Source organism: Manis javanica, chromosome 10 (genome assembly GCF_040802235.1).
Source record: "Manis javanica isolate MJ-LG chromosome 10, MJ_LKY, whole genome shotgun sequence".
Taxonomy (NCBI): Eukaryota; Metazoa; Chordata; class Mammalia; order Pholidota; family Manidae; genus Manis; species Manis javanica.
Genome location: NC_133165.1, coordinates 118967896 through 118982471, shown reverse-complemented (window position 1 = coordinate 118982471; position 14576 = coordinate 118967896). Strand labels below are relative to the sequence as shown.

Below are 14576 nucleotides of genomic sequence, written 5' to 3'. Positions count from 1 at the left end.
TTTTCCCCGCAGGCCTGCCTTGGCCCTGCCCGGTCTTGGCGGGGTGGGGGTGGGGCGTGACGCTCACTGCTCTCGTTTCCCATTCAAACCTCCAGGACCCACCTGCGACAGGTGCTGAGCAGGCAGGGGGTGGGGGGTGGGGGGTGGGGGCCTCTCTGGCACCCCACTGGCTCCCAGTCAGTCAGAGGGGCTGGCAGCATGGCGGGTGTGAGGTGAGCGCAGGTGTGGATATGGGTGAGCTGAGTTCTAGTACCTCCCTGGGCCACAGGGACGGCTGTGGGACCAAGGTTCCCAGCACCCAGAAAGCTCACAGGTCTGGGGTCCCACGCCTGCCTGGTTTCCTGGGGGGCTAGGCGGCCATAAGCTGTTCCAAGGGGGACCAGTGGCCCTCCGGGGACAGCAGTGGCTGCTCCGCTGTATGCAGGCGCTCCAGGTCAAGCTTGTGCGCAGCCCAGAGCTCCGTGTGGCCCAAGGGTGGGCCTGGGACAGCAGAGGATACCCCCAGTGTGGTTGGGGCTCCAGGGCCTGCAGCTTAACAAGACACAGGTTCTCAGTAAGAATAACACTATTTTTATTGGGGAGTTTGAGCTCTGGGGTGCCCTGATTATCAGAACATTAAGGTGGACTCAATCCTGTGGGTGCCTCCAGGACAATGCAGCCCACAGGTATAGCCCCCCCACCACCCAGATGCTGAAGCCCATCTCTGCACCGTGTACCCCCTCCCAGCTGCCCGCGCTGGCCCACCAGATATGCCAGCTGCCCACTGAAGTCATGGGCCGGCACCCCCACAAGGCCAGGGGGCATATTAAGGCAGTCAAATTTTGAGGCCTGGCTCAAGGCCAACTCCCAGGGCCACTGGGCTGACAAGACTAGGCAGCCCGGCTCCGGACCTTTGCTGCAGCTGGACACGAGGCTCAAGCACGCAGCTCTCCCTGGGTGGGAGCCAAGGCGTGTGCCTCCTCGCGGCCCCGCCCACGGGCAGAGTGCATGTCTGTGGCCTTGCTGCTGCACACGAAGCTGGGCTCAGCCCACTTGGGGTCTCAGGAGCTACAGGCTGGGTTGTCCAACTGGTTCCAACTGCCAGCAAAATGCAGCATTTATTTTAAAATTAAATTAAATTAAAAATGGCATCACCAGGTAGTTCCTTGGAGGGCGCATGCCATGGCAGGTGGCAGCACTGTCACATGGGGCCGTTGAGGGCGGTGCCAGAGATGGGGGGTGGCATGTCCACACTCCTGCAGGAAGAGGGGTGGCAGCTGAAGCTGCTCCAGGCTTGGGCCCCTGTCCCTGGGCAGACCTGCTCACCTGTCTCCCGTCGCTGTCCCCAGGGCGGCTGCTATGCTGACGGCTGGGGCTGCAGTGCTGACAGCCGCTCTGGGCCCCGGGGGAACTGCCAAGGCCCTGCTCAGTGCTGCCGTGGCTGGGGTGGAGGCCACTTCTGCGGGTGCAGGGGAGGTGGGGTCTGACAGTGTGCTGGCCGCGCCCTCAGCCCTGTGTGGCAGACATTGTGTCCGGTTATCTGATGGCTCTGCCATCCCAAGGTCCAAGATCCCCAGACACCCTGCTTGAGCACCGAGGCCTCAGGCCCTCCAGGGAGCCCTCACCCAGAAGCTGCCAGCCACATGTAGTCCCTCTCGGCCCTGGCCGCCTGTTCCCGAACACGCTTTCCTCAGGCCCTCCTGGTCACACCTCACTACTCTGGACCACGCCTGGCCAGACTGCCCTCTACCACACCTGGAGCAGGCGAGGGCAGGGGAGCTGGTATTCGATGCCAGCACCTCTGCAGCAGCCCCACCCAGCTGACTCTTGCCCCAGGCTCATGTCTGCTACATGATGGCTACTCCGACCTCAGAGACCCCTGGAAGCCTGCAAGGGTAATGGTGGGAGATAAGGAAGGGTCCCACGGGAACTCGAGGGGGCTGTACTTGGAACACAGGGCATTCCGCTGCGTGCGCAATAAAGCCCACAGCACTCAAGATGCCTGGACACCAATCCATTGTTAACGAGGGTGGCACAGGTGGGCACCTACAGGCAGGACCAGCTGCACAGTGCAGGGACTCATGGACACCCCTGCTTTCAGAGCAGACTTGGTTTCCCAGGTGGTCAGAGGAGAGGTTATGATAATTTGTGAGTATAAACTTTAAGGACTTAAACCCTTTCAGGAACCCTGTGTCACCTTTAAGCCCTGCCTCCCTCTGCTCCAAAACCCTGAGGGACCCTCCAGGACCACCATGGGTGGCAGAATGGGGGAACCAGGCTGGCCCGCCACGGGGTCTGTCTGGGGACCACCCTGTCCCTCCAGCACCACCTCCCAGCTCACGTCCCCCACCTAGCCACCGGCTCCCCGTTTCTGTAGCGCACAGCTCCTCAGGCCATCCCCCAGCTTCATGGCCCAGCCAAAGGGTCTGTCCACTAGTGGGGCCCAGAGACATAGGCCCCCTGCCTGCCCCTGGAGGCATGTGTGCGGCTGCCCATACTAGGGGTGCCCCCCCCATCAGGGTCCATGTACCCAGGGGAGGTCCTGAGACACCCCTGTACTACTATCCAAGTGTGACAGGCATTTCCAAGGTGCCAATTGAGGTACACACATGTCTGGACGACCCCAGACCCCAGGATGGTGGCTCAGCCTGGCCAGAGGCCTGCAATCCTGGCCATTCAGTCCAATGAGACCTGTGTGTGTTGGGAGCTGGCCCACCCTGAGCCCCTGGGGTGGGACACCTGGACCCTGGCTTTACTCTGACACTCGCAGAGAAAGCAGCACCCCCACCCCAGCTTCCACTGTGATGAACGGCTGTCCCCGACCCAGAGGCGGCCGCAGGGTCATGGGGGCCTCTGGGGCAGCAGGGTTGGCCGGTTCCCAGGTGCCCATGCGTGCTGCACACCTGGGGGCTGACACGGGTATCAGGAGGGTCTCCCGGCTGGGACCCATGCCGCTGGCCTCCCAGGCACCAGCTACCTTCTGCTCGTTCTTGCTGCTGGAGGCCACCGAGAGAGACCTTCTGGGGACACACACGTTCCAGACACAAGGGGAGGCTGGGCTGACTGAAAGACAGCGACCAGCAAGGTCCATGAGGATGGAGGGGCTGCAAACCCATGTCCTTGCAACTGCAGGAAGGCACTGTCCTCCGGAGGGAGGGCCCCACTCAGACCCCAAGTCCCTCCCTGGGGCTCTGACACCCAAGGGCTTCAAGTCTGTCTGGCAGGGGCTCAGGGCCAGGGACTGAGCGGGTCCCAGGAAGCCACTGAGTGGGCATGAAGCCAGCGTGGGATCCACTGAGAAGGGGTCACAAGGCCTGGGGGACAGCCACCAGGGGCCACACAGGGTGGGCGCCTGGGACTAGGGGCTCCCGTCTGCACACGGTACACTGTTCCCCTGGGTGGACTGCAAACCCAACATCAGCAGGGAGACCTGGGCCCCCTCTCCTGCTCCAGTGCCCTCAGAGTGGCTTCTACTCACGGGCTCTCTCCGGGCCCTGGCCTGAATTGCGGTGCCCTGTGTCCCCCGGGGAGCTGCACCCGGGCACTGACTCCAAGCTGCGGAAGGAAGAGGCTGAGCCAACGCCCAGGAGGCGCCACCCCAGAGCCCCCCCTCCACCCGCCTCACCGGCAGATAGGCTGGAAGTCCGTGAACTGGGCCCAGCCTTTCTCCTCTGTAGCCAAGGCGCTGGGGGCGCTGGTTGTCCACAGCCCGGAACCCACTCCTGGGGCTGGCACTGCCGAGTCTGCTGGCTCATCAAGCACCATCCATGTGGCACCTGCCGGGAGATGAGTGTTCAGGCCTCCTGACCAGCAGGCCAGCTCCACCTGACCTCAGAGCCGTGCAGCCAGATGCAGCCACAGGGTCCCAAGAGATATGGCCCACGCATGCCTTGCCCGACAGGACTGGAGACCAACAGCCACCAGCTGTGACCATGCTGGCTGCCTGTGACTGCACCCGGGTCAGAGGGTGTCAGGTCCATGGCAGCCCTGGCTGGCACCAGTCCACCTGCTCCTGAGTCCCGACCCAGCCCAGGCCCTGGCCCCAGTGTCTACCTCCTGGGCCCCCTTCCACCTGGGGACCTTCCTTCTGGGCAGTGGCCGGAGGGGTGCCTGCCTGGGCCACGGTGCTGTCTGCTTCTGAGCCCTCCTTCCCATCCTGGCCTTCTGATGCCAGGCCATCCCCTGAGCAGCTCTCTGAGGCATGAGGGCCCCCAAACCTGTGGGGAGACATGTGGTGGGAGCAGCCACCAGCTGGTGCTGTGTGGGCCCAGGGCATCACGGCCAGGCAGGGCTGGGGGTGCTCTCACAGCGTCCTGGGGCCTCTCAGTGCCTCAGGGCCCACCTGGCTCTGGCCGTCACCCGGGTAGCACAGTGTGTGTCCCTGTCCTCCCAGATGTCATCGTCCTCGTCGTCAAAGGGCTGGATGTGGTCACTGCAGCAGGCCTCGAACAGAGCCGTGCTGGGCTGCAAGAGAGGCCCCCGTGGCTGTGGGTGGCTCCCAGAGGGAAGGTGGCCACTCCCACACCGTGGCCACCCGCCTCCAGCAAGCTGGGGACTCACACTGTCCTCGTCGGCATCGATGGTGAAGTTTATCTCTGCAACCCGGTCAAAGGGAGAGCTGTGAGAATAGTGGCGGGGTCAGCACCCCACACCCAGGCTGCTCACCAGGGGGATGCCAGGCACAACCACACTTCACAGGGACAACGTGTCCTGTGATGCTCTGGGAAGGGCCGGGAGAGAATGGGAGGGGGAGGTGAACCTTCGCAAGGCAGGGCATCTGCAGCCCAGAGTGGCAGAGCAGGAGACCAGGACTGTGAATGTCACCCCCGTTAGTGACAGGCCACGTGATGCACACAGGGGTGCCAGGGATGGGAGGGTGGGGGAGGCTTCCCATCCTCCCATGGGCTCCCTGGATTTCTCCATCTTTAGGGCTGCCTGGGGGTGGCTCCCACCGGCCTACGGCACATCCCCGGTCCACAGTGACAGCCTGCCTTCCCTGGGGTGTCTCAGTGCGGCCTCTCTCATGCGGGCTCTGCCCAGCAGGGTCACACCTGGTCTTCAGCTGAGCCAACGGCAAGAGGGCCTCTAGGGCTAGGTCACACCTGGTCACTGAGCAGAGCCCAGCTCCCTCCCAAGGGGTCTGAACAGGAGGTCACGGTGCGTGGGAGGCGGCCACGAGATGCCCACTGGGAAGTCTGGGGTCAGGCCATAGTGGAGGTGGTGCAGCCCTGGTCCTCCTGGGGACTCACTTGACGCTGTCATCCTGCTCTGCAAACTCCTCATCATTGAAGCCAAACTGGTCCACGAAGGTGGCCGTCATCTGCTGGACCTGGTACTCAGAGAAAGCCTGGGGGAGAGGGCGTCCAGGCTGAGGCTGAGGCTGCCCTGGGGAAAGGCCCACTGGCCTCAGAGCTGCTCCCAAAGCTGAGCCCTCAGGGCCACGGCCCTGCTCACTTTGACCTGCACGTTTGTCCACCGTGTCCTCAAGGATCTCGAGGTGAGTTGGCTCTGAGGCCTTCCCTTGATCAGAGGGTGAGCAGAGGCCCGGCCCCCTGCCCAGGCCCACGTCCCCAGGCCGAGCCCAGGCAGCTCAATGAGGCGCGGTCTGGAAGGCCAAGGCCTCGGCACTGCTGAGTGCTTGGGGGGGACCCAGTCAGGGACAGGGTCAGCCTCACGCACCTGCTGAAGGGTCAGCTCATTTGGGAACACGCCCTCCACATCCTCATCCTCACTTGAGGGGTGTAGGCGGTGGGGGCTCACCTACAACAGCCAGAGGGGTGGGCTGAGTGAGCAAGGGGCCCCTCGGAGCAGGGGAGGGGCCGAGGGCCCCCAGGAGCCGTGTGCATCCTGGACAGGCCGCCAGAGGATCTAATGCACGCGCAGGCCCGCACGGGCACACAGGACGCACAGGGGCACACGCCAGCATTGTGGCCCCGCTGATGTCACTGCAGGCGCAGCCCGAGCCCCTCACCAGGTCCACGGCATTCCTGCGGTTGGTCTCCATCAGCGTCTCCTCCACAAAGTTCTCCCAGCGCCCTTGGCAATCTGCGGGGAGACCCACAGGAAACGTGGCTTAGTGAGCTGGGGCAGAGCCAGTGGCTGCACTCTGGCCCCACAAGGGACAGGGCTGAGCACCACTGTGGAGGGTCCAGGAGGGCCCCAAGGTGACATCTGAGAGCTGCTGGACACAACAGGGTCCAGGAGGGCCGTGTGGGGACATAGCCTAACCTCAGCAGGTGCCAGGGCTCTGAGGCTGCTCAGCAAAAGTTCCCCCTTGAGCTCTGACCCCAGGAACTGCAGAGGCAGGTATGCGATGACACAGCCTGACTTCCCTGCTGCCCAAGCACAGCCCATGGGCCCATGAGTGTCTGTTTTCCCAGGAAGACTGGAGCCCCAGAAAGACTCACCCTCCACAGACAGCGAGATCATTACAGCAGGGCTTCTGGCTTTCCCCTCGCCTCCTTCCCGGGCCCCTCCCAGGGAGCCTTCCCTGGGCCTGAATGCCCTCGTCCCAGGTGCCGACGGACCCGTGGGCCTGACCCCAGCCTGAGGCCACCAACCTAGAACACCCCTGCTCCTGTCCTGCAGGACCACCTGGAGCTCTCTTGGCTCTGTCCTGGGCACACAGGCTTCCTGGGAAGACGCGGGCAGGCCTTAAGGGGTCTCAGTTCAATCAGGGGAGGCACAGGAGGGCCATGGCCGAGACCGCCTGAGGTGCCCACTGCAGCGCCACCCTCCCAGTCCCTCCCGCTCACAGCATGAGGCTGCATCACCATCTTGTCACACTCCATGCTGGGGGCTTCACGGACGGCCCTCGCTTCATGCAAACACCTGGCACCGCCTGTCTCACCCTTGGCCAGCGCTGCCCTGGGCCCCACACAGGCTGGGGACAGACCATCCTGGCTGTCCTGTGAAGCTAGCGTAAGCACTGCCCACAATGTCCTCGGGGTCCTGGCCATCTCTGAGTCCACCCACACATCCACCCCTGAGCTCCTGTGGCCCTTGGCATCCTGGGCACACCTCTTCCCAGCAAGGACACATGGGCCCCTCAGAGTTGCGTGCCTTCCCTGTCTGAACCGAGACCCCTCAGGCCCTCCTGGGCCTTCCCAGCAAGCCTGTGTGCCCAGAACAGAAGGCTGGGAAGGGGCAAGAGTGGCGGCCCCTGTGGGACTCACATGATGGGCCAAGAGGAAGCCCAGGGTGGTAGCTGTTAGACCAGGGCTAGATGGAGGTGAGGCCTTGCCAGGAAAGGGCTGAGTCCCCAAAGCCCATCCTTAGGGAACAGAGACCACCTCCCCATCTCTTTGGACTGCTCTAGGAAGGGCCCAAGGCTGCAGGAGTGTGGCAACCATCAGGCAGGATCCAGGGGGGCCTGTGCACAGCAGCAATGCCTCAGCAATGGCCCTGAGCTGGCAGCTGCCCTGGCAGGCGCCTGATGGGTCTCTGGGCACAGGGGACCCTCCATCTCTGGGCAGGGGACCGCCCAACAGACGCAGGCCTACCCCAGTGGAGCTCCCCCAGGAGACGGCGAGCCAACTGTCTGGGACCCATGGGGTCATCAACTGCAGAGGCCAGCAGGTGGGAGGCTCACCTTGGACGGCCGCATGGATGTGGGTATGCGCTGGGCCCCGCTCCAGGGCCTGCACCACCGCATTGGCGATCCGGGTAAGGTGGCCCATGTTCCCACGCCTCATGCCACCTGCTGCCCTGAAAGTGAACAGCGGGCATGGGGTGGCTGCAGGCTGGTCCTCACTGCACGCACCAGAGCCCCCTGGCTCATACGCTTCCGGCAGCTTCCTCACTGCTGCACCACCCGCCTGCTCCACACTGGCCTCACCTGGGTCCTGAGCCCACCCGGGCTGCTCGGCCCCCAGAGCAGACCAGGCCTGCCCATGGGCGCCAAGCCCGGTGGCAGCCCTTCATGCCAGCAAGGCCTAGCCAGTGCTGCACCCCGACCCCAAGGTCCCTCCTAGCACCCCTAGAGCTGACTGGCCTGAGGAAATGCCCAGTGAGGCAGACACAGAACAGACAACCGGACGCACGGCTACAACACTGTGACTGCGGCTCTTAGGGACGCTGAGCAGACAGGTGGAGGCAGGTGGGGGCCGCTGCTGCCTGGCTGTGTGCCCCCGGGCGCACACCCTGCCTTCTGTCCACCTCTCCAGCCCATGCTGCCATGAACACACGGCTTTGTGTCCACCCTCTTGTCTGGCTCACACGATCCAGCAGCAGAAGTCTTAAAGCCCTAGTGCATCAGGAGCTCGTGATGTGCTACCATCCAGATGCAGTTACAGAGCCGGCGTGGACAGCTGGCTCAACACATTCTGTCTTCTGAAAGCCTGCCACCAACCAGGAGAGGAAGCAAATGCGGGCTCAAGTCAGAGAGCCTGGCTGGTGTGGGAGGCATCAGGAGACCGTGGCAGGTCTGGCCCCAGAGAAGCTGGTGGAGGCGGAGGCCCAGGAGCCGCTGTCCAGGGCAGGGGGGCCGGGCTGAGGCTGCGAGGGCCACGCCTCAAGGGGCCTGCCTGCTGCCTGTGGTGGGTCTTAACCTCTGAGGTGCCGTGGACCGTTGGTGACAGTGTGGACCTGTCCCTGGCTGAGGTGCAGGGCTCCCTGGGCACACTGGCCCAGCCAGAGGAAGGGTGGGTGGGTGAGTGGGGACACAAGGTGGCGGGCTCGGTGAGAGCAGAAGTCGGGGGCCGAGTGGGAGAGCCCCCTGGAACAGCACACCAAGGGCCAGGGTGGGACTGCAGGCAGCAGCCACCCACACTGGGCCCTGCAGGTCACACCTGAGGGGGACTGGGTGGTGAAGACTCCCAGACAGGAGTGACACTGTCTATGTCTCAGATCCTGGGGCCCCCACAACAAGGGGCAGCTGGGGCAGGAAAGGGAGCAGGAAGTGGCCTGGACAGTGAGAGGGGTGCTGGTGGCTGGCGGGTGGCGGTGGGCCAAGGGCAAGACTGGGTCTCTGCCAGTGGACAGGTGAGGAGGACAGGGGGCCCGAGGAGCAGGGGCCGGGCTGCTCTGCCCACCACCAGCTGCTCTCCACAAGGGCAGGACCTGTTCCTTGAACCCAGACGTCCCATGGCAGCCCAGGGCCCCACTGCGAGTTCTTACTGTGCATGCTCGTTGGCCTCCCAGGCCTCTAGGACCCTCTGCAGCAGGCGGCACTTCTGGAACAGCTGGGGTACAGGGGCAGCAGGTGGGCCTGGCTTAGCAGGAGGGGCAGTGCACCAGAGCCCAGCTCCCACTGCCCTGTGGCCGCGAAGTGATGGCCAGGGTCACAGCAGAGCCGTCTCGGCCCCCCTGTCCCCCGCCCCTAGATGCCAAGTCCCACTGCTGCCCCTCAGCCGCCTCCAGACACTTCGCCTTCTCAGCTGGGGAGGACAGAAGTGTCACACCCAGGCAGGCCTTTCTCACAGGGATGTTTGCTTTTGGCCCCCACTCACACCCCACATGTGGCCTCATCATCTAGTGAGAGCCCCCTGCTGGCCTGCAGAGCCCACCCCTCCGTGGCTCTCAGGGAAGCTGCCTCCTCACCCACTGAGTTACTGTTCAGCTCAGGCCTGTACATGGCGGCTCCAGGAGCAGCTGACAAAGGCTGGCAGAGTAAGCCTGCTCAAGCCCACACCCTCCAGAGGGCCTCGCACCAGGGGCACCCTTTCTAAGCTGCTGTCCCTCCTGTCTGAGCCTCATCACTGCCAGCCCCAGGGGCAGGGCCATACCGAGGTCCTGAAGTGTCATGTTAGCAAGGGCCCCTCTGCCCAGGAAGAGGGTCTATGCCTCTTACTCATGCTCCACCCACTCAGGTCCTTGTCTGCCTCCTTTCTTCCTTGCAAACACTACGGTCTCCTCTGCCAGGCATATGCTGGCTCTTTAGGACAGAGACGGGGTTGGGGAGCCGTGCACAGCTGTGGGAGTCCTAGAGGCGCTTCGAGCAGGAAGCGTCGTGGGCAGGCTCTCCCCCTTGCATTTTCCCTGTGGAAGAGCCTGGAGGGAGCAGATCACGCGCCATGTCCAGGCAGCTCCCCTACCCTTCTGAAGGTGCAAACACTCCTCCCACGCCCACCCTCCTCCTCCACGGCAAGTGCTTTATGGCCCTGGCAAACATGGACACTATGATCCCTGTCTTGTGGGATAAGGGGAGCATGAGGTCAGAGGGCCCAAGGAGGTCAGAGGAGAAAATGAGCGGGGACCAGGGAGGGCTGGCCACACTGGACACTTGCTAGACTTACGTGGGTCACCATCACATTCTCAGGGCAGCTGGGGGCAGGATGGGGGGTGTCGGGGTCCCCATTTCCTGGTGCAGGCTCCGCCTGGCTCTCGGGTCCGCTGGCCTCTGCACTGTCCTCCCGGGCAGCATAGGAGAGGATAGTGGCTATGCATAGTTCCACTTGGAAGTGCAAAAAGTTATTCCAGGTGTACTTAAAAAACAGGTCCTGGGGGAACAGAGAACAGAGGAATGTCTGTGGCTGGTCTTTGGACGGTGGACAGCGGGGAGCAGAGGAGAAGGTGACCCTCCCAGATGCTTCCCTGGGTGCTGGCAGCCAGGTGGGTGTTTCCTCACAACAGTCTGTTGGGAGCTTGTGCGAGGGCCCCCTGCCCCCCGTCCTCAGCTGCTACTGCTTCATTCTCATTAATCTGCTCTTATCTGAACACTTCTTAGTTCTTAAGTTAGACACTTAACTAATTCTAGCCTTTTTTCTTTTCCAGCGTCTTACTAGGCTGCACATTCCCTTGTAAAGCCCACTTCAGCTACATTCTATACATCTGCTTGTAGTGTTTCTGTCATTCTTCCTTTATGATTTTGCCTTTGACCCATGAGTTACTAGAAGTGAATTAAATTCTCAAACATCTGGGGACCCCCATCCAAGAGCAGACATGAAAGTGCACGTGTGGACACTTCCTGAGGGAGGCCCAAGGGCCCAACTCTAAGCTGCCAAAGGAGGGAGGCTGAGTGTGGACAACAGCTTCCCCTCTCCCAGACTGGGGATGGGGGAATAGCTGTCCCTGAACCTCTTACCCCTTCAGCTGGCAGGGGTGCCACAGGGGTGCCACAGGCATGCTGCTCGCTGCCCCCGTGGCCACCACATGCAGCAGGGGCCACAGCAGTCTGTGTCCCTGACCCTGGGCTGCCTACACAGAAGGGGGCGGTCAGGTTGGGGCAGGGGTGTGAGTTTGGGCCCCTCCTTCACACCAGGGAGTGGGGAGCTGGGTAAAGACTGAAAGTCCATCTGCTAGACACAGTTCTCTGCAGAAAGTCCCAAATCAGCCTCCCATTCTCTGTCTCTGTGACCTTGGGTGACCTTAGAGGTGACTTCCGCATGCCACCTCATCTTCAACAGTCGGATCCACCTCCCAATAAAGAACACCCCATACCGACGGCTTCACTTGTGAATTCTATCATTTAAACTGGAGTTAATAATAGCAATCCTTCTCAATTTCTTCCTAAAAGAGCATGGAGGGAACACTGCTTAAACTCACTTTATGAGGCCAGCATTGCCCTGATACCAAAGCCAGATGAAGACATCACAAGAAAAGACAACTATATGTTAATATCCCTTATGAACATCACTGCAAAAATTGTCAACAAAATACTAGAAATACAAATTCAGGAGCATATTAAAATGGTTACATGCCATGACCAGTAGGATTTATTCCTGGAATGCAAGGATAGTTCAACATATGAAACTTAATCAATGTGACACATTTTATTAAAAGAATATAGGACAAAACCACATAATCATCTCGGTCGATAATAAAAAAGCATTTGACAAAATTCAATACATTTTCTTATTAAAAACAAAAAAATAGGAATAGACAGAAAGGGCCACAGTGATAAAGCCCACAGTGAGCACCACACTTAATAGTGAGAGACTGAGAGCTTTTCCTCAAAGATAAGGAATACAGCAAAGATGACCGCTCCCACCACTTCTGTTCAACAGGGCACTAGAGGTCCTAGCCACAACAATTATGTAAAAAGGAGAAATAAAAGGCATCCAAATTGGAAAGGAAGAAATAAAATTATTTCTTTTCAAAGATGATACAATCTTATATACAGAAAATTCTATATATTCCACATAAACTGTTAAGCTAATAAATTCAGTGAAGTTCCAGGATACAAAATAAACATATAAAAATCAGCTGAATTTCTATCACAATGAACAACCAAAAAAGTTAAGAAAACATCTATTTACAATAGCATCCATAAGAATAAAACACATAGGAATAAATTAAGCCTAGGAGATGAAAGACTTGTTTAAAGACCTAAATAAATGGAAAGGCATCTGTGTTCATGGACTAGAAGACCTGTGCTAAGATGACAGACAATACTACCCAAAGTGATCTATAGACTCAGTGCAGTCCCTGCCAGTATCTCAATGGCATTATTTTGTAGAAGTAGAAAAACCCATCCTAAAATTCATATGGAATTTCAAGGGACCCCAAAAACCAAAAAATTTTGAGGAAGAACAAAGTTGGAAGACTTACACTTCCCGATTTCAAAACATGCTGCAGAACTTCAGTCATCAAACAAGTGTGGTGCCAGCATGAAGAGAGTCATCTGGGCCAACAGGCTAGAGAACAGGGCCCAGAAATAAATGCTCACATACACAGTCAGTTGATTTTCGGCAAGGGCAGTACTAGATCATTCAGGGAAAAGGAAGTCTCTCCATCAGCTGGTGCTGGGAAAACTGGACACTCACACGCCAAAGAATCGAGTTGGAGTCTTACCTTACAGAGCATATAAAAATTAACTCAAGATGTATCAAAGACCTAGTAGAGCTAAAACCATAAAACCCTTAGAAGAAAACACAGGAAAAGATCTTCATGACAGTGGATCTGGCAATGACTTCTTGGATATGACACCAAAAGCACAAGCAAAAAACAAAATAAATAGATAGACTGAATTTCATCAAAATTAAAATGTCCTTTTGTGTTAAAGGGCACTATTAAGATAAGGAAAAGATAACCCAATATAGGAGAAAATATTTACAAGTCATGTATCTGATAAGGTTTAATATCCAGAACATAAAAAGAGCTCCACAACTCAACAACAACAAAAACCCAATAGAAAAGTGGGCAAAGGGCAGGCTGGGGGAAAACATAGTCAAAGGACTTAGACAGACAGCTCTCCAAAGAAGATACACACAAGGCGAATGAAAGCACATGAAAAGATGCTTAATATCACTAATTATTAGGAAGCTGCAAATCAAAACTCCATGAGATGCCACCTCACAATCATTAAGATGTCTTTTAACACAAAAATGGAAAACAGGTGTTGGTGACAATGCGGGGAAGCTGGAGCCCTCACACACTGCTGGAGGGACGCGAAGTGGAGCCGACACTGCGGGGAAGTCCGTTGGTCCCTCAGAAAGCTGGACACAGGGCCACTCTATGGCCCGGCAATCCCGCGCGCACACACACCCTGAAATGAAGTGACAGCAGGGGCTCAAACAGGTATCTGCACACCGTGTTCGCAGCAGCATCATTCAAAATAGCCAAAAGGTAGAAGTGACCCAAGTGTCCAACAGATGAACAAAATGTGGTCTGTCCATACAACAAAATATTATTAGGCCTTAAAAAAGAAGGAAATTCTCACACATGCTCCAACATGGATGAACCTTGAGGACACTGTACCCAGTGAAGTAATAAGCAGAAAAGACAAACACCGTATGATTCCATTCAACTCAGGTCCCCAGAGGAGTCACACTCACAGAGACAGAAAACAGAGTGGGCGTTACCAGGGGCTGCGGAGAGGGGAATGAGGTTCAACTGCTTAATTATCAGTTTCTGCTGAGACGAAAAAGTTCTAGAAATAATGGTAATGGCTATACAACATTGTGAATGTACTTAACGACACTGAATTCTACACTTAAATATTAGAACGGTAAATTTTATAATATATAACTTACCACAGTAAAGTAAAAATAAAAAGGGGGTGGGAGAGAGGATTTTTTTTGAAGAGAGAAAAAGGAAAGGTCTCCCCATAACTGCCCCTGAGCTGCACCTGGGACTTCAGTCACTGCAGGGGAAAAACACCTTCCAAACACAGAAGAACATGTGAAAGTGTTGAGGCCTGAGGCCAGACTGCCTCCACAGGGAAGGCCCCAAGTTAGAGGCTGCAGGTCCCTGGGAGTGGGGGCCCAAGGGCAAGGTGCTGGAGAGCCTGGGGGCTACATGTGCCCAGGGGCACCCCGGGGCAACACCCCTGACCCTTGCCCCCGCCCAGTGCTCTGCCATCACAGCCAGCCGGACCCTTTCCTCAGACACCCAGGGCATCCCGCAGGCAGCGGGAGCACCGGCTCAACAGAGCACGTGCCGCTGGCCCTGCCAAGCACTGCTGGAGTGGCCTGCCGCGGGAGGGGAGCTGCCTGCTGACGCCCCTGTGCTAGAGAGATGCTGCGACTGCGGACGTACGTCCTGTCTTCAGGCAGGAGTCAGGAAGATGGGCCTAGCACACCACTCCTTCAGAGGCCTCGCAAATCTGCCTGCTGCATGAGACGGCCGCTGTCCCTCAGGCTGCCTTGCCAGCACCCCACGGTCAGGCTGGAGTGGGTCCAGGATATGGTTTCTCTGCAGACTGGGTCTGTTTTAGG

General features: G+C 58.6%; 1 protein-coding gene across 7 annotated transcripts in view; it reads right to left on the bottom strand.

Annotated features, from left to right (window-relative positions):
- Nucleotides 1-688: 688 nt before the first annotated feature.
- Nucleotides 689-14576, bottom strand: part of PPP6R2 (protein phosphatase 6 regulatory subunit 2) — an 86511-nt gene continuing 72623 nt past the window's right edge. For 4 of the 7 annotated variants that reach the window (XM_037006642.2, XM_073214092.1, XM_037006641.2 and 1 more), the window contains 14 exons: nt 10215-10418; nt 9097-9161; nt 7571-7686; nt 5951-6024; nt 5659-5739; nt 5229-5326; nt 4540-4597; nt 4322-4443; nt 4033-4196; nt 3605-3755; nt 3458-3534; nt 2883-3042; nt 1306-1491; nt 689-1235 (listed from right to left, as the gene is read on the bottom strand). In XM_037006642.2, coding sequence (XP_036862537.2) covers nt 1181-1235; nt 1306-1491; nt 2883-3042; nt 3458-3534; nt 3605-3755; nt 4033-4196; nt 4322-4443; nt 4540-4597; nt 5229-5326; nt 5659-5739; nt 5951-6024; nt 7571-7686; nt 9097-9161; nt 10215-10418 — 1611 coding nt within the window. In that variant the 3' untranslated portion in view covers nt 689-1180. Of the gene's footprint in view, nt 1236-1305; nt 1492-2882; nt 3043-3457; nt 3535-3604; nt 3756-4032; nt 4197-4321; nt 4444-4539; nt 4598-5228; nt 5327-5658; nt 5740-5950; nt 6025-7570; nt 7687-9096; nt 9162-10214; nt 10419-14576 lie in introns of those variants that run through there. The other 3 variants (XM_037006643.2, XM_037006644.2, XR_005058109.2) reach the window with 3 other exon arrangements.